This window comes from Podarcis bocagei, assembly GCF_964188305.1.
Source record: "Podarcis bocagei genome assembly, chromosome: 6".
In the NCBI taxonomy this organism is placed as follows: Eukaryota; Metazoa; Chordata; class Lepidosauria; order Squamata; family Lacertidae; genus Podarcis; species Podarcis bocagei.
The window spans coordinates 39,978,574-39,998,512 of record NC_138130.1 but is presented as its reverse complement, the minus strand read 5'-3'; the positions used below and the strand labels follow the sequence as shown (position 1 = coordinate 39,998,512).

General features: G+C 40.8%; 1 protein-coding gene across 1 annotated transcript in view; it reads right to left on the bottom strand.

Moving 5' to 3' along the window:
- Nucleotides 1-2,285: 2,285 nt before the first annotated feature.
- EGFL6 (EGF like domain multiple 6) overlaps nt 2,286-19,939 on the bottom strand; it is a 39,512-nt gene continuing 21,858 nt past the window's right edge. The window contains exons 6-12 of the mRNA XM_081197081.1: nt 19,067-19,201; nt 17,674-17,796; nt 13,989-14,333; nt 7,735-7,806; nt 5,807-5,893; nt 4,592-4,860; nt 2,286-2,655 (exon numbers count right to left, since the gene is read on the bottom strand). Coding sequence (XP_081053207.1) covers nt 2,545-2,655; nt 4,592-4,860; nt 5,807-5,893; nt 7,735-7,806; nt 13,989-14,333; nt 17,674-17,796; nt 19,067-19,201 — 1,142 coding nt within the window. The 3' untranslated portion in view covers nt 2,286-2,544. The remainder of the gene's footprint in view (nt 2,656-4,591; nt 4,861-5,806; nt 5,894-7,734; nt 7,807-13,988; nt 14,334-17,673; nt 17,797-19,066; nt 19,202-19,939) is intronic.

Here is a 19,939-nt window from a genome sequence, read left to right as displayed (position 1 = left end):
TTCACCGAGCAGTTTTCCAGTGTTGGAAAGGCTAGCTGGAGTTGCCTCAGTTGGAGCAGCAGGATATCAGATGCCCATCGCCCAGAAAAGGTGATGACACAGGTGTACAGTGGACCAGCTGCCAGGCACCCTGGAGAGGTCACTGGAACAACAGGAGAAGCCCATGTGTCCTGGAGTAGGGGCAGCTGGCAACCATAGATGCAAGCACTATGCAAACTGCATGATGGTATGCAATAGAAAATCAAGATTTCCTTCCATCTTTTCCACCAATTTGGTTTGGTTTAAAAGGGGATTAGACAAATTCATGGAGGATAAGCTATCAATGGTTAACTAGGAATGATTGCTATGAATTACCTCCAGTATCAGGATGTCTCTGCATACCAGTCGCTGAGCATCATGAACATAAATGTGCTGTTGTGCTCATGTCCTGCTTCTGAACTTCTCAAGGCATCTTGTGAGAACAGAATGCTTGTCTAGATGGGCATTTAGTCTGATTCAGAGGGACTTATCTTATGTTCTTGTATTAACAAAAGGAAAATAGCTGCTTTTGCTGTTCCAGAAAAGCTTGTACATTTATACTCCTTTGCACAATATCAGTCGAATTCTAATTAAAAGCTGTTCAGCATACATAGTTTACAAAGACACACATAAAGTAAATGCTTTCTCATGAACTGACTGAATTTTTCAAGTTTGTCATTATCACTTTGTATCGCTTAGACATCTTTAGGAAATGTTTTCCTTTTTCAGCTCAAATCTGTCTCCAGATGTGCTATTACACTTTCAAAACAAATCTAGTTATTTATAAAATATAATTGGATAAGTTCCAAGAGCAATATCTGTAACTCATACACATCATTCAACAGTATTCCTTTTCGCTTATTTTGGTAACCATTCATACATATGAAAAATAATAATTCCTAGGTAATGCTAGCAATTTTTTTTAAAAAAACCCACACAAAACCATTTATATGTCTTCAGTTTAGAGGAAAATACAGTGGGGGTAAATCAGTGCAATTTGTCGATTTTGACATTAATTATATATTTTCTCCTCAGCAATCATGGATAAATATGATCAACTTAATGATGAATAAATATATACAAGGCGGAGAGAACCAACGCATTGTTTCTCAGATACCAGTGAAAGGTTGATTTCCATGGCTTCAAGCATATTTATTTCCCTGTATTATTGTGACCTTCATATTTTTCCTCCCCATGAAGCTGCAAAACCACACTGATCCACTTACAAAGCCCTAGCAAGCATGGCCCAACCACTTCACTTTCATGTTTGGGGGAGTCACAAGAATATGTGCACAGCACTGTCTTCCATAATGAAAGAAATAAGAAAGGTTTTGCACATCAGAACTCTTCTCCCAGGTGTTCATGCAAACACAGGAATTGGGAATTATCTGTTTTTGTGACCCAACATTGTTGGCTACGAAAGGGGGAAATGACCTATATGAATGCATATAGTCTCTGTCTGCTTTAACCTGCCACTGTGCTCCATGGGTGCCCAGCACTGTCAATTACAACATAATAATAAACACTAATTTTATTATTTGTACCTCACCCATATGACTGGGTTGCCCCAGCAACTCAACAACCATTGCTTGAAATACTTTAGGACTAATTTGTGGCCTTATGTGCCTGTGTCATCACTTTTACCAAATAATAATAATAATAATAATAATAATAATAATAATAATAATAATAAATTATTTATACCCCACCCATCTGGCTGAGTTTCCCCATAAAGAAAAGTTTCACCAAATCAATATGGTATAGTTTCATTTATTTATAAAAACACTTGCCCCGCCAAATCCACTGGCATTATTTTTTTTAAAGCATCTTTTAAAATAGCTGTAGTTGGATTTACAAGGGAAGTAGAGAAGCTGACTTTTTATTTTAGGAGAAAAATAAATTCAAACAGTTGTAATATTTAGGCAGAAAAATGATTCCAGAGTCCAGGCAAATATTATTGGTGTTTGCGTCAGTTAACATTGAAAGTGTGGTGGGCAGATACTCATCAGGTAACTGTCCGGCCAACACATCCATGTGTCTTTGGAGACATGTATCTCTCTTTAATGCTTTACTTATTTACTGCAGCAACCACCAGGCGTACACCAGGGTACCCACAGAGCTGTAGCAAATTGTAGGAGTCCTAAGTGTTACAAGAAATGACATATCCTTTTGAAGATCCTGTTTCATATTCCTGCAGGAGAACTTGGGGAATATACGACAATAGGCATTTTCTTTCAAAGAAATTATATGTAAAACACTTCCCCCCCCAGGAAATCTAGGCAAAATATTTTCACATTATATAAGACCCTGACCACAAATGATATAATACAGTGGAGCTACACATAAACCAAAGTTTAGTATATTTTATATACAAATGTAGTTTCTAACTGGAGACATTTTTTTACCTGTCGGTTTATCTGTCTGTATTGAAGTTTGGTTTCCAGATCTGCACTTTATCTAGCTCACAATGATACAAAATTCTGGACCAGTACAACAAATAATATAATAGTATTTAAAATAGTACGCTCAGATATCCAATGTCAAATGGTCTTCAGGACACAGACCAGAAAACAGTGTAACATTGTCCACTCCAATTTCTCCAGTTTTACCTTTTCCACGTTCTGCCTCAAAAGCGATCTAATAAAATGAGTGGGGAAAACATTATTAACAGAAGAAGTGCAAATTATCAAGACGTACTAGATGCTCATAAGTTAGAAAACTGAACTGTGCAACATTCACATTTTTATTATTATTACCACCATATCAAAAAATTCACTGAAATAATGAGACATCTTATGCTTCTCTATGGATTAAGAAGATTTTCAAAATAAGATCTAAAGATCTAAAATTCAGCTTTACAAACCCAACACAAATAAATATTCAAATTCTGCTCATGTCCAGTAGTATGCTGCAATGCAAATTTGTCTTCTGTTCTTATGCATGATCATTGATTCAACCTTAACTCTTGAATGGCTTTGTCAAGGAATTTTTTGCTTAGTATGTTTTTGGTTTATATTTCTTTATACCGAAACCCCTTTTGTTGAGCTAAAAATTAGTGGAATGTATTTGTCACTTTAATGCCTCTCCCTATTTTAAAAGCTAAAACTAAAAACCAAAACCACAACTGCCCTCTTAACATTCCCATACCATTTCACAAAGCCCAATTCTGCCATTTTGTTATTCCATCTTTGCCCAGCATGCCATACTCTTTCACCTTTGTCCAGATGTATTTAATAGGCCCAGTTGTTAGTGGAGATATGGGCAAGAGAAATAGGTAACAGGCCCAACAAATGTTTCCAGCCTCCTCACCTTCCAATGGCCTCTGATGCGAATACTCCAGTCCCCAAATTACACACACACACACACACACACATATAAATTTGCAGTAAGACATTTATCTCTGAAGCCTTGAGCCCATCATGCTACAATCAGGCCCATAGAATAAGAACGTAGGAACCACCTTTTGCTGGATCAGACCAACAGATCCATTTAGTCCAGCACTGTTCTTCCCATAGCAGCAAACTAGATGTCTCCAAGAAACCCCCAAGGAGGTCTTGAAGGGCAACAGGACTCTTCTGCTATTTTCCCCAAGCAACTAGTACTCAGTGGCATATTGTCTCTGGACCTTTCTGCGTCCTTTAATACTAGAACCCAGCTTCATCCAGTGAAGGTGAATGTTGGAATATTTTAGGGCAGGCTAAAGGAAGTACCGCTTCACAAACTGCATAGTTAAAACAGTGGAATTCATTACACCACTAACATGGATGGGTCTTAGACAAATCATAGAGAACAATGCTATCAGTGACTACTTAGCCATGATGGCTGCGTACTACCCTCCAGCATCAGAGGCATAGCTGTCAACATTTCCCTTTTATTAAGGGAAATTCCCTTATTCTGAATAGGAATAAGAAAAGGGAAAAATTGACAGCTATGATCAGAGGTGGCCTGTCTCTGAATGCCAGTTGCTGGGGAGAATATGTGGGGAAGAGTGGTGTTTCGATCATGTGGTGTTTATGAGCTTCCCACAGGCACCTGGTTTGCCATTGTGAGAAAAAGATGCTGAACTAACAACAACAATAACAATATGCCACTGAGTACTAGTTGCTTGGGGTAAATATCGGAAGTTTCATTATTTATACCCCGCCCAATCTGGTTGGGTTTCCCTTGCAAAATATAAAAACGTGGTCAAATGTCAAACATTAAAAACTTCCCAATATAGGGCTGCCTTCAGATGTCTTCCAAAAGTGTAGTTCTTTATCTCCTTGACATCTGATGGGAGGACCTTCCACAGGGAGGGTACCACTGAAAAGGCTCTCTGCCTGGTTCCCTGTAACTTCACTTCTTGCAGTGAGGGAACCACCAGAAGACCCTCGGAAGTGGACCTCAGTGTCCAGGCTGAATGATGGGGGTGGAGATGCTCCTTCAGGTATACTGGGCTTTGGTCTGATCCAAGGCACTTCTTACGTTCTTAACCAGAGGTACCATATAGCCATAATTACAACTTGCCAGCAGCCAGAGCAAACTGCAACTAGTTACACTGGTCATTGCAGGTGGTTTTTAATCTTTAACTTACATTCATCGTTGTTTCAGCCCCTGTGTGGACTTCCATTTGTCCAGTCCTCCACTGCTCATCATCTCCCACACTCTGTGACCAAGAAGGACTGCTGCTGCCGCTGCTGCCTAGGATCACATGTAGTTTCCCTACTCTTTCTCCTGCAAGTCGGTAACTAAAAATCAGACAATATATGCTTTTTGGCTCAAGATCAGTGAGAAGAAGTTTCAAACGACCAACATCCTTCTTGTGACCCACGAACCCAGGCACCATCATGTAATATCCATCACCTAGAGAGAGATATTTGGGGTTTAGAAAGTGAGAAACGGAATGTTACTTTTGTTTCATCTTAAATATTTTGGTTATTTACCACAGGGGGAAGACTATAGTTCAGTGATATTGCTTATGCTTCGCATGCAGAAGGTCTCAGGTCCAAATCCTGACATCTCCAGATAAAAATGATCAGGCAGCAGATGAAACCAAAGACATACATTGGTCTGGATCACAAGTGACTTTCTGGGTCTAGAAATTCATGATTTGTTGCAATGATAACAAATACATTCATGCACTCTCTCCTTCCCTCTCCCCATCCGTAATACAAACCCTCTGGGGTTTGTTATAAACCAATTTCTCATTACATCTGGAAAGAAGAAAAAGAAGAGTTTGGATTTGATATCCCGCTTTATCACTACCCGAAGGAGTCTCAAAGCGGCTAACATTCTCCTTTCCCTTCCTCCCCCACAACAAACACTCTGTGGGGTGAGTGGGGCTGAGAGACTTCAAAGAAGTGTGACTAGCCCAAGGTCACCCAGCAGCTGCATGTGGAGGAGCGGAGACACGAACCCGGTTCACCAGATCACGAGCCTACCACTCTTAACCACTACACCACACTGGCTCTCTGTTAAACTGTTGTTTAATCATGTCCATCTATAAAATATCTAACCAGGATCAAACCATGGTTTATGGCCAGAGATCAAACCACAGTTTCCTGGTTTGGTCATAATGAGCAACAAACCCCTGGGGAAAACGTTGCATTTGAGCATGCGAGGAAAACTCTTGATCTTGATCCAATACACCATGGTCTATTTTCTGAACTGACCAATGATCTGATATATAAGCACATTTCCTGCTTTTTTTCTAGTGATCAAACTCCACTTCTTAACTAGGAGGGGACACACAGAGGAAGCCAAGCGAGGCCAAGGGATGGGGGAGGCATTGTATATCTAGGAATATTACCATTATCATGATCCGCAGGATCCCAGTCAAAGTCATCATTTATATCTTGCTGCCAGGCACAAGACCCTTGCCCAAAGCTGCAGTCCACTTAGGTGAGGTCCAGAAATAGAGATGAGGTATTCAGAGAAAGGAAATACAAGGTATTGTATTACACATAGTGGATGAAGCACTTTTAAAATGCTGTAAAGCAAGGCAAAACTCTCTTCCCTTTCAGTCCTTCTCCCCTAAGATAAGCTATATATATTTATTCAGTCAGCTGCATTGGAGCTGTTCATGGACAAACTATTCCCACTTAGCCAGGATAATATATTGCACTGAATATATTGCTTTCAGACACAGAACTGTCTGACTTGTTCACACGTTGCTAGCAGTGTGTGTTTCAATATTTGCAAATAATGCAGACATGATGCAGTTGTCTATGCTCATCGCTGCTATTCTGAACTGCAAACTCGGATCAGCAAAGAGTGCTAGTTGTACCAATCTCTTGTTGTATCTTTTTGCCCTATTTCCAGGAGAAGTGGAATCCAGTGGAAGGTGACGCTGCCTAGATAAGCTCTGGATAAGAATCTTGGTGTACCAGTGTACCTCATCTCATATTTCAGTAATATTTCTTGATAAACTGCAGTCAGGTTGAAACCAGCACAGCCAGAATCAATTAAGTTAAATGGGATATGGTACACATGAGAAATTGGAACCACACACAGAAGTAGAAGGATGTCCAGATAGAAGCACAGGAAGATTTATGGGAGGTTACAGATACTATGAGTTTGACTGATGGAGGGACAGGCTTGAAAAAATATGAATTTTATAAACAGACCCATAGAAGATCTTAAAAGTACTTAACTAATCTAAGGCTGCAATTCTGAAGCCACTTACCCGAGCCCAACTGAATTCAATAGGACTTACTTCTGAGTAGACATAGTTAGGATTGCAGTGTTGGATTCTGTCTGTCAAAAAAGGCTGTCTATTATCATTTTTAATGTCCTGAAGTTCACCCAGTGAAGGATCCCATGAAAAGACACCACCACTAGAGGAAAACAATGACCGCTCCCCGCTTAAAACGGGGGGCGCCCTTTGCGTGGGCGCGTGCAGCCCCTAGACCTGGAGCGGCCCCAACAGCATAGGCTTGGCTTTGCCTTCCCTCAGGTGTGATACCTGGAGGTCTCCGCCTACCTCAGTCAGTTGTCCAATCCCACCTGGGGGAAGCGTTGCCAAGGAGACCAGGCCAGGTAGGGGAGGGATTACCTGCCCACACAATAGAGGGAGGATCTCACCTAGGAATCCTCACTTGGCTCCAGAGCTTCTCCCACCCTACCCACCCTCAGTTAATGTCTTATTTTGCAGGTTAACTTTTCTTCACAGGTTTTTGCAGGTTAACTTTTCTTCACAGGTATGCGGGCGCTGCTACGTTAAGGTCGCTGTTAAAGGGCCGGAAAGGAATTTCCCTGCATTGGCAGGTTTCGCCTTTCCCGTAGCAAAACGTCACAACTTTGGCGGTATCAGGCCTTGGGCGGAATCCTTTTGTCCATCTTCCTCTTGCGGCGGCGATACCAGGGTTCCCCGTTAAAGGGGTTTTCTGAAGGGAGGCTTTGGCCGTACACCGAAAGGTTGTCATTGCTCTCCCCTGCGGCGGCGGCGTTACGGGGGCGGCCATCTCTGCTTGAACATATGTTCTCCAGAGCTGGCCCATCCCCCACACACACACTGGATAACCCTGATGCTCCCTAGGTCCCCGGCTGGGGACCAGGGAGGGAGAACGCCCAATGCCTGAGCCAAGGTCTACCCACATTTGAAATTTAATAAAGTTGTGGCCAATTTAATCCCATAGCACGTTGTCTTGAGTCGTTATTCCACATGACGGGGGGACCGTGCAGGATCTGGGGACTCCGCCTGCCCACGCAAAAGTAATCCTTTTAAAATCTGCCTACCTTCCAGCTCTGCTCTTTGTACTGGAAGTTTCCTTTGTGCTGGGAGAGGCCCAAACGCAGCAGCTTCTTTAGCTGAATGATTGAAACATATATTGTTAGTTCCAAAAAACAACCAGTTAATCCAAATATGAATTAACTGAAATATTTGTACATCACACACCACCAAGCTTTCACAATGTAACAAATTATATGGCACATATACTTACCAGTTGCGTTTACATGACAATTCTTTAAAAAAATTATGTGTCCAAAACTAACACATGGCTAAGTTATCTCCAGATAATATCCCTTATTAGATGAAATGCTGCAGACCTGAAGGAGCTCAAATTCAAATGCATCACCAAAACATGTTCATTCTTTTATGCTATAATCAGGTTTTTGTGCATCAAGCATTTTGTGGGACAGAGCAAAATACTGTGTGTTGGCAAAGCAATATTTGTAAGGAGTTATTAACTCAAAAGGTATTTCCAATACAGGACCCAGGACAACCTTACACTTACTCCTAAAAGCTCAGAGTGGCTTGTGATCCCCTAGGTAGTCTCATCCAGGGATTTTTGGGGGGCTATACCCAGTTAGCTTTAGCAGTAGAACTGCAGTATGTGCCTGAAGACCACATTCTGAGTTATCACCTCCATGTACATGGATGTGACAAACGGATGGAAGTTTGGTTCAGGCAGAAAAACTAACCCAGGGCCTGGTTTGGCAACAAGCCATTCCCATATAAACATGTGTTAAGGTTCATGGAGATTATTTGGTACCTAAGGCTCTTCTTTAGCACTTTGCAAAACTGAAAACAGACAGGTCTCTTTGGGGGCCATATGTGAAACCTTTGACAGATGTTACTTGAAAAGACAAGTACACATGTACAAAGACATAAGACCCTCAAGGCAGTTAAATATGCTCAACAGAACGTAGGAAAGATGATCCAGGAAATACTGTATAGACTATAATGTATTGCCAAAAGCTTCTCTTGTCTAATATCATTGCAAGATTCACATTACTAAGACCATGGTTTAAATCACCTAGACTTCTGTTACTTGAATTAGAAGGAAGTATATAAAATGTGTAAGCCTCTAAAAAAGTGTTTATTTCATATAACTGTATGAGGTAAGGGAAAGAGCTATGACTAAACTGGAAAGTGACTTAACTATGAGATACTAAGTTCACTTCACGTGGTGGGGGTGGTGGGAGAGAGATAACTGAAACACCACCAGTCAGAATTAATTATTCCTTCTGAATTACAGAATGCTTTCAAATGAAGGAAAATTTGCTTGTTGACGATATTTTATACCTCAATTTGCTGGCATGCCCAACTGTAGTTTCTGAACAACTGTAGAAGAATCTTGATTGAGGATATAGGTACAACGGCAACCCTGAATGTAGACTTGGTTCAGACATAATGCCAAACCATAGTTTTGTGGGGGGTTTTGTGTGTGTTTTTTTGCATGAGCAGGTTTGAGCCTGGGGGTTTGCATGCTTCTTTTTCTCCTCCTCCTCATTAACAGCAATTTTCTTATTTCTGGATTCTCAGCAAAGCATAGCTTGCTTTTTCATCTGAATCGGGCAAACTATGGTTTGGTCAAAACTTAAGACTGCCTGCAATCCAGGATCACCAACCACAGTTTGTGGTTCTAGAGTACAGACAAACTATGGCTTGAGGAAGGCATAGCTTGTTGGGTTCAACTGTACAGTGGTACCTCTGGTTACGTACTTAATTTGTTCCGGAGGTCCGTTCTTAACCTGAAACTGTTCTTAACCTGAAGCACCACTTTAGCTAATGGGGCCTTCTGCTGCCGCCACACAATTTCTGTTCTCATCCTGAAGCAAAGTTCTTAACCCGAGGTACTATTTCTCAGGTATGTAACCCGAGGTACCACTGTAATGCAAACCGTGCCTAGAATCCAAAAGTAAATTAAGAAACTGCAGCACTCAAGGTGAATATGGAGAAGGTATGATACCAAAGTTTGTTGTATGCATAACACAAAACCACAGTTTGGTGTTCCATCTAAAGCATAACAGTTAGGTTGCTTAAATCTTATTGATGTTGCTGGGATTCAAGACTTGTTTATGCAGAATTTCAGCCAAAATGTTCCTTAGAAACTATGGATAAAATCCAGAGAACTGTACAACTTGGCATGTTTGGATTAATTATTCTCAAATAGCAAACATTCCCTCCTCCTCTCTGCAACATCTCCCCACAAGCTGTTTTTGATGCTCAGTTTGAAACTCAAAGATATGACATGTGGGGCACTATTGAAGGCAAAAGAAAATGTATATCAGTGAGCATATCTGAGCCCTTGCTTGTGCCAAAAGTTGCTGCCTTAAGCCTGGGGGCCTGTGAGTATCAAGGCCTAGTGGCAGTGCTAATGAAGGATTTGCATGTAGGACATATCTGAAGGTGAAACCAGAAATTACTCCTGAAACAGTAAAGTTCAGATCAACTGTGTCAGTGACCCCAGTAGTTGTTATTAATCACCACGGATGGTGATTTGTGTTCCATTCAAGTGCTTCCTGCTGCCTGATTTCTGTACGTTCTTGGCATCAACTAAAGAGGAGGTCATTTTGGCCAAACATCTGAGGAACCACAAGATTGGGATGACAAACACAGCACAGAATAAATCTTTAGGGCACCATCTGGAAGAGCTTTGGTCAAATTACTTTGTAACACTCTCTGACACTTCAGCAGGTAAATAAATATAAATTAGACACTTCAATGGAATATGATATAAGAACGATAAAGCAGTATTTTAGCATACAATAACCAGAGCAGTGAGTCATTACAGACCGCCGCCCCCCCCCCTGCCCAGATCTCACCCACACCTTTAAAAATGCATTTGATCAAACCTCATGCATCCACTACAACTGTACAAAGCTGGTTTTTGGTGCAAGTTTTACTTATGGAAATACCATAATTTAGTGATAATGGGAGCCCACTATGCTCTGTATTAGTTGCTGTTTTTTTAAGAGAGAGACATAGGACTGAACACTGCCAATTTATGGTAAGAAAGCTGTCCCAGACGACAGATTGGAGTTGCAATAAATGTACGAATTCTGCAAGGAGCATTCATTCGTTCAAAAGGTTAATTTGAGTCATGTAAGGAAGAAATCTTAGAATGTGTCTTCACTTGTCATAGCAGAGCTCCATTTTCTTTGCTGGGCCTAAATTTAAAATACAGTGGTACCTCGGGTTAAGTACTTAATTCATTCTGGATGTCCGTTCTTAACCTGAAACTGTTCTTAACCTGAAGCACCACTTTAGCTAATGGGGCCTCCTGCTGCCGCCGCGCTGCCAGAGCACAATTTCTGTTCTCATCCTGAGGCAAAGTTCTTAACCCGAGGTAATATTTCTGGGTTAGTGGAGTCTGTAACCTGAAGTGTATGTAACCTGAAGCGTATGTAACCTGAAGTGTATGTAACCCGAGGTACCACTGTACTGGGTGGGAGGAAACCTTTTCTTTCTTTCTTTCTTTCTTTCTTTCTTTCTTTCTTTCTTTCTTTCTTTCTTTTCGGCTGGGATGATTGGCTCTGAGATCATTTTAGGCAGCTTCCTTGTGGCAACCATAATATGTGTTTCAGTTCTTAGCTTTGAGTTGTGCGGCGCCAACTCAAGTACCTGCCACATGTTTCTGGCAGCTGCTAGGAGCGTTATGGACACACAATGCCTGTTTTCAGGCATAACACTAAACTATGGTTTAGCCTTATGAGAATAAGCCTTGGCTTCGCCTCCCATTCCCTCCCCTGGTGTGTTTTTTCATCCCTAAACAATCCAGATTCTCAAACCAGGGTTGAAGCAACTTTCTACAAACTATAGCTAAAATGAACCACAATATGTGGTTAATCTAAAACAAAAGTAGAAACTTCCAAAATTCTCCTCACAGCTTCACCAAAATTCAGCTCCTTCTTATGTCACAAAACCATGAGAAGACTAGCCTGGTTCAGATGTGACTCTAAACTATGGCTTAACATTAGGTGCTCAAGGTTTGGATTCACAAGTATCCTTCACCTTTATCTTTTGGTGCAGTCATGACTCATCTAATCTAATCAGAGTTTGGGGGACTCTGGCTCATTTTTACTGAGCAGGCCAGGATCATATGCTAATTTAGACAAGCCTTCTTCAACCTGATGTCTTCCAGATTTTTTGGATTACAGCTCCCATCAGCTTCAGCCAGAATAGCCTGGCCAATAGGAGCTGAACAGTATTCTAAAACATCTAGAGCAGTGTTTTCCAAACTTGGGTCTCCAGCTGTTTTTGGACTACAGTTCCCATCATCCCAGACCACTACCCTGTTAGTTCGGGATGATGGGAGTTGTAGTCCAAAAATAGTTGGAGACCCAAGTTTAAGAAACACTGATCTAGAGGGTATCAGGTTGTGGAAAGCTAGTTTAAACTAAGCAGGTTTCCCACATTTGAATACAAGGGACTGTCAGTTACTTTAAAAGTAGAAGAGAAAGCTTCTGATCTTCTCTTCATGGCCATACCAGAGGAGGACGAAGATGAGAAGCTGTAGCATATGAACCTGACGCTTTTGCATGTACCCTAAACCATAGCATTATCCAAAAGGGCCACTCTATGACATGCTGTTGGAGGAGAACCGAGCAAAAATAAATGTTCTTGATCCCCCTTCCCTGCTTGGTATATGTCAACAAAGAAACATATTGCAATCGCTGAGAAATCATTAAATATCTTATTGTCTGCCTAGTTTTGATAAATGAGGATCATTAGTCCCCCTGAGTTTATCCTGGTCCAATCAACATGCAAAGTCAATCAACAAATATTTGAAAACAGCGAAGGCATGTATTGTAAACTGTTTCCTTATTTGTTTAAGCTAACTATGCTCTAAAGCACCAACACTAAAAGGATTTTAAAGGCCGCGATTCAAACAATCTCATTTATCCAGATTGTGTTTTGTTATAGTGATGTGGGCATTTGGATGTTTTCAAGCAAAAGAAATATAATTAGTATAGACAGAAAGAAAAACAGTTTGTGCACCACAAAAACGAAACAGCTGATTCTATGCCAAACAAGGTTCACTTTAAAAAAGCCACCACACACATATGAATAAAATGGCAACTTGAAATCCTGAGGATTTAAGTGAAATAAGGGTGGGCTTGCATGACAGATTGTCATGGCCACTGATTTAGTGCTTTCCAACTAAACTAGAAGCAAAGGAAGTGTTTTGAGAAAAGATACACACATCTTTCTTTCAAGGACAGCCCCAAGTTTACACGTGGAAGCCAACCATGCAGTTTGCATAGCCAATTCAGGTCCTGCAAACCTGGTTTCTCTTCCTGATCTACTGCATGCACGAGTGGGGGTAGCAGGACAGACTGGTATCCATATGTTTGCACTGAGGGCTTAGATGCACACTGCATGCATGCCTCATTCCGTCTGCAGAGGCTGTATAGCAGGGGTGGGCAATGTCTGGTCTGCAGTGCTGAGGGAGAAGAAGTGAGAGGCAGTTTGGAATGCTAGGTGCTGGTGTCTTGTAGGAGAGCCAGTGGAAGACTCTAGGATAGGATAGGAAAAACATACCTGCATTTAATAGGTCCGTAAAGGTTGAAACAGGGACTTTAACAAAAGTCTTCAGTTATAGTGGGCAAGGGCAATCAGGCAAGATACTTTTGATAAAATAAGCCAGTTTTAAGTAACAAAACATATACCAGTTTAAAGAAACAGCGCTATATCACAGTAAGCACACGAACTTGTGCACTATATAATCTTGTAATAAATAAGCATGAATATATTTGTCAAATATAGCAGCTATGGCTGAAATTCAACATAGCACTAAGTGGGGTATGTGGGGGGGAATGAGATCTGCTCACAACAATGGGACTTTCCCCTTCTTTCCTCCCCTGCAAGCCCCATACCCTGTTCTAGGTTTTCCCCCACCCCAATCCTCCAGAGAAGATTTATGGGGCACAGAGAGGCATATGAGGGCAGAGAGGTGGAGAGTCTCATTGTGTGAGTGGAATTCTGTGTCAGCACACAACAACTCAGTTGAATCCCACCCTATATTGGAATCACTTTGTTTCACTCCTATATCCCACGGTTATCAGGGTTCTTGGTAAGTTAAGGTAAGTGCTATTAAATGGTAGCATTAAATGGTGGAGTAGAAATTGGGTTTTGTTGATAAAACAAGAAACAAGAAAAGAAAAAAAACCTCACTGCACCACAGAAGGTAATAACTGCTTCTCAAAATTCAACATCATCTTAGACACTGGGGTGGGTGGGGGGAATTAAAGGTGAAACTTACAAAATACATCTCCCCGAAGTTTCTTCTCATGACCAGTTTGGTTTTCAAGGTCTTCCCTTTCTCCTCCTTTCTCAACTTCCTCTTCCTCTTCTATTTTCCCTTCTCTTCTGACATCTTCAGTACTTTCCCCCTGTTCACCATGGGCACCTTCTGTGTGCACACCGTCTTCGTAGTCTAACGGTCTTACGTGAACTTTAGAAGCTGGGGTCACAGGTGGTTCTGGGATCACATTTTTTATGTCTCCATGCTTTTTCACACTGTTTTTGTGCACAAACAGCTTCTTGAGCTTCTCTTTGGCAACTCCAGAGATTCTGGGAATGTCTTTCACATAGTTTTCATGAATAACTGAGCAGGGGATGGGGTAGAGAACCAAGAAAACACAAAATATGCTTGACTTAGCTTACACTTTAAGGGTTTTAGGTTTTTGCAGAATATTAGTGCTTCTCAACATGATGAAACACCAGTTGGCAATGTTGAAAATGTATTTGAAGTACAATAAATTCAAAGCAATGTATATTATCTGTAAAGATGTCTCTATGTAGAGCCAAGAGTATACAGAGTAGAAGACCTGGGCAGCAGTGAATGTTTTCTTTGTCAATCCTATTAAAAAGGCAAGTGACTATTTCTTAGTTTTGTGTCTGACCACTGGGCCGGAATAACTTGTCAGCAACAAGTCAAACACAATTCATCAGCATGTATTGTGGTCAGCCAGGTGTCAAGCACCATAGAACTCAAATCAGTCACAAAGGAAAATAACAAATTCTGCGGAGTATTCCCAGCAGTTGCTCTTCCCTATCAGGAACCTGCCAATTGTCACAAGAAAGCAAGGACCACAGTCCATGGGGATCAATGGGAATAGCTATGGATAGCTGCTTCCAATTATGTCTCCCAGAGGACAAAGTAAGCTTTGGGAACGATCCTCAGCTACTACGGGTGTATGGATCAGTCTTATTTCTGGTCCATATCATTTCTGCATTTGTCCACTCATTAGGTCCATTCTGTCGTGTTTCCACTGTAACCCGTGCAGTTTAAAAATCTGCAGGAAAACTGGCATTAAAAAGAAATAAATAAAAACATGCATTTCTAAACACATTTTATCTTGATGCACGTACTGTCGCAGCATTCAGAGAAGCATGAAACCTGTTGGAAAGCAACGTTCCAATCTGCACATTAGTTAAAGAGGTGCAAATCAGGCCAGTTCATATCAGAATTTACAAGCAGTGAATTCCCCAACCATCCCTACTAGCTACCTTTGCCTGTAATAGCATCCAGAAGGCATTCCACCAGTACAGATTTGATTCATTAAGAGGTTAAGATGAGAATCAGCTCTGAGTCTATATGGCTCTGGAATCTCTGGATAACATTCACACTGGCCTGAATCCCCAAGATCTTGCAATGAAGTTCTTTGTACTAGAATGACATCCAAGCTAGTGAGAAAAGCAATGCTTTCTGACTTAAACATCTATGTTGACAAAACAGGGAAAGACCATTAAATGAAGCTGAAAAGACAAATATATAGTTATTCCAGCGGCTGACAGATTTGACCTTATGTCATATTTTTAACTTTGTGTGTTTAGAGAAGAAGCCAGATAGTTTCTGCACAGCAAGACATGTCCTTTCTGCTCATGATTAATGTCTGTGACCCATCTGTTCAGGGAAAAATATGATTGTAATTCATGGGAATAAAATAGAAAATGTGATATTTCACATAGGCTCATTTGGGTTTAAATAGTAGCAGTTGGAAAAGATTGAGGGCACAAGGAGAAGGGGACGACAGAGGACGAGATGGTTGGACAGTGTTCTCGAAGCTACCAGCATGAGTTTGACCAAACTGCGGGAGGCAGTGGAAGACAGGAGTGCCTGGCGTGCTCTGGCCCATGGGGTCACGAAGAGTCGGACACGACTAAATGACTAAACAACAAAAATAGCAGTAGTATGGGGAGATAACCTGCTACAAACCTATATCATACTCCATATGTATTACTAAAGAGAGATAAAATTGAGAATATTTGTCTAACATACTTGGTTAGATAATTTCTTCCCAATCAACAAGGACAGAAACAAAAGAAGGCTGTTCTGTTTCGTTGGCACATATTGTAACAGCATTCAGTCTTATGAGGCTTTAGTTTCAGTCTTTTAACAAGTTAGAAACTGCAAAGTTAGAAACAGTATTGCAGTTTCAATCTTTCCTATGAACAATATTTCCTGGTTAGTTTTGCCCAGATGCCTCCATCTCAGAGTTTTGTTAAAAGATGTACACTGTGAAATTTAACCGACATGGTTCACTGAAATCTTTATTCAGGGTACAGCAAGGGAAAATTGACTTGAAACTCCCAATTCCCTACAAATTTCCTCTCAGCAATAAGAAAGGCAAACCCCTAGTGTTTTAATAAAGAGTCTTCTGAGGTTTTCGAGACAGAATGACTGCCCAGCAAACCAGAACATCTGCTTGCACTTCTTGCTTTGAAGTCTTTCTATAAGTAATGAAATATTCTTACTGCGCAGCAAAGTTGTTCTGGCTTTGGGAAATCAAGGGGGCATGACATGGTGCTCAGTTTGGGGGATTGGATGCACTCATCTAGGACATCCATTCCCTGCAGGTCCACTCATGTCAGATTCCTCAGCCAGATCCAGACAACACTGAAGTTGCCACAGTTCATAGGCTGAAACCAATGTTCAATATGTTCACGATCCTCACCCCACCCCCACCAAATCAGCTTTTTTTCACCTTGGGTTCTAGCAGGGTAAATCAGTTTGACAGGGTAAAAATGTTTGTTCCTCAGGCAATCACGCAAGCCATGTCTAGACTGAACTATGGAAAGGTATGTCAAATGAGGTGGAAAGAGCTAATATTCACACTGTAATTGTAATCCCCCTTTAGGTGGGATTAAATTTCCACAGTGTGCATCGTTAAATCAGTGCTTAGTATACAGTATTCAATGAAACCAAAAGCACTATTTATGACACTGAAGAAATTCTCCAAAAACATTTGTTTTGGGATAAATATGGGTCTCTACGCTGCACCAGACTGGAGAAAGCACAGCAACATGGGATAAAACCACCCTATCACCTTCCGCCCTGGCCAATGTAAGTGGCAGAACTCACACCTTCTTCCCTAGTGAGGAAGGGGACGTTTTGTAGTTCACCTCAGGTGGTGAAATGTCTTGGGCTGGCCTGTACTAGGAAAGTTAGCAAGAACTGAAGACACATTTCCATGCTGAAAGTGCAAGGCTTGTTCTTATTTCACAGTAAATACAAAAGAAAGAAATGCACTTATGGGTCATGCCCCCCTGATTTCCCAAAGCCAGAACAACAAAACAAAGCAACAACTATAAAATAAGTTGAACCTATGCAACTACATGAAGATTGTGGTCATGTTCACCTTCGCAGAGTATCAAGTATCTCTCTCTCCTGCCCCAACCTCAAATTCCCCACTTTACCAGGATTTCTGGTTATTTGTTTATTAAATTTCTAGACCAACTGTCAGAAAAGAAAAGAACATAAAAGAGAAATTTAATGATGCCCCTTGACCAGATTCCTGATAGCAGTCAACAGTTCACAGGATCTTATAGGAAACAAAAAGACATAGTACATTCTGAAAATGTCCCAACTTCCCATCGTTTGAGAAAGGTGTTAGAATCAATCAATCAATCAATCAATCAATCAATCAATCAATTTCACTTACCAGAGCATTCATATCCATTGCCTCTGTAGCCTGGTTTACATTTGCACTTGAAGGATCCTTGAGTATTGAGGCACTCTGCATGGATGTTACACTTAGGTATAGTTGTAGTGCATTCATTTATATCTAGAGGAATAGGGGGCGGGGGGGGCAGGCAGGAGAAAACAAATAATTGAAGACAGAGAGAAGTCAGAGATTTAAAACAAATTAAACATTATTTTCATCCTGAGAAAAGCTGCACCTGTTTAATTCCTGCCTGTCATGCAAGCACAGGAACCGTATCAGAAGAAAATGTTGGCAAGCCTCTTTGTAACTGCTATGGTTAAAGACTGCATTTGTCAATGAATATAAAGAATGAGGGGATCTTAACAATAAATGAGTATTAATTCAAAAATTCTATTTGAACGAACTGCCCATTTATTGTCTTTCTCTGGTTTACATCACTCTGGGGACTGGCACTAGACCATTAACAGGGATAAGCATTTGGTCAAAAACTAGTAGGCAGGGGGCAGAGAATTCCTAAACAAACTTTTTTAAAAAAAATTACAAACTTTATTGATTTTTTTAAAAACAAAAATAATTACAAAGCATAAAGTGTTGTCTGCCAGGACAAATGCATGTACAGATGTTGAGTTTTGTATGCAGTCATCCACATGGCATCAAAACAGACTTGGAAACTATTTTGCATTAGAAATTAAGCTCACATCCATGGGGCAAACAAACGTTTAGATTCCCTAGACTTGATAGTTTATTGATGTTATTCTCTGATGAAGCTACAATACAAAGGAATGCTCCATCATTCCTTCCGGTGGCGAGTACCACCAAGCTTGTAGCTAAAACAGGGCCAATGAGAAATAAGGAAGCGATATCATGTTGGAGGAATTCCCAAGGCTTGCAGACGTACAACAATTTTTAAAAAACCAAACCTAAGAAGCCAACACACCCAAAAGTGCCATGAGAATGCACTTTACTGAGTAGCCTCTCAATGTGGAGTGACAGCTGAAAACATAAAACTGGAATATTGGGTGCAGGAATCGGGAAATGGAATGTTCTGCTTAGCAGGAAAGTGTGGTGGGGACTCTGAAGGAAAGTGCTCATTTCATGAGAGAGGATACACTGTAATATTGTGTTACAGGTTCCACGTATCAGTCTAGAAAGAGAATATATAGAGGTGTTTATTTTAATTTATTTGCCACTAGGTAGTAGAGACTCAATAAAGTTCCAAAAGTGGTCCAAAAGTGGTTTCCAGGGCATTAGTTTATACAAGCACAAGCAAAATTTATACTACAGGTCGAAAATACACCAAAATCAGCCAGGTTTATGAGAAAAGGAAAATCTGTGCATATATGTGCATGTGTACACACACACAAGAGGAAAACTAGAATCTAATTCTTACCTACACAGTCATATCGGCCACTCACATATTTCAGTTCGTATCCAATTTGACACTTGCAATAGTAACTTCCAAATGTGTTGACACATCTGCGGTTGAAAGAGCAAACAGCTTTCCCACTGGAGCACTCATTAATATCTAAGATATTAAAATGAAATCTGATAAGGTCAAGGAAAAGGTATCAGGATAAAGGTGGTTAAACAAACCCTTAACGGTCACATCTGCGAATAAAATGACTAATGCTGAAATTATATGTCCCATACTAGAGAGATGCAAAATCCATCTCTGGAATCCAGCTTGACTTTTGCTTATCCTAATTAAAGCCTACCAATTTCTGATGAAATCCGCCTAGTCCTTCTGCATAGTTGCCATCCATGATATGTCCCCTGATGCTCCACCTGTATGCATGCCACTCTAAGCCATACATAGTTAGACACCAGGGTAAGCATGAGGATTTCAACAAGTCCTCACCTGTCCCCAAGACCCATTTTTTGTTCCAAATTCTGTCTTAGATGGAAGTCAGCAAAAACCCTAAATTATTGCCTAAGATCTCTGAACCTCTTTCTTAGGCTGTGTAAATATTGTTAGGTATTACCAGGCCAGCTGGCTAGGATTGATTACTGGAAAGTCAATGAGTAGTTGAGACTCAGAGCTGACACAACATCACATACCAAGAAAAACACATGTCCGCTGTTCTGATAGCCAGGCTATGATCTGAAGGCACACAATAGCATAGCAACTTTGTTGAAGCTAAGCAAGTTTGGCCCATACCTGGGAACCCCATTGTATGCCTCCTTCAGTTCCATCAAAGAAGAAAGGTGGGCTATACATATAATAAATAAATATCCAACAGGTGTATGCCTATTTTATTACAGG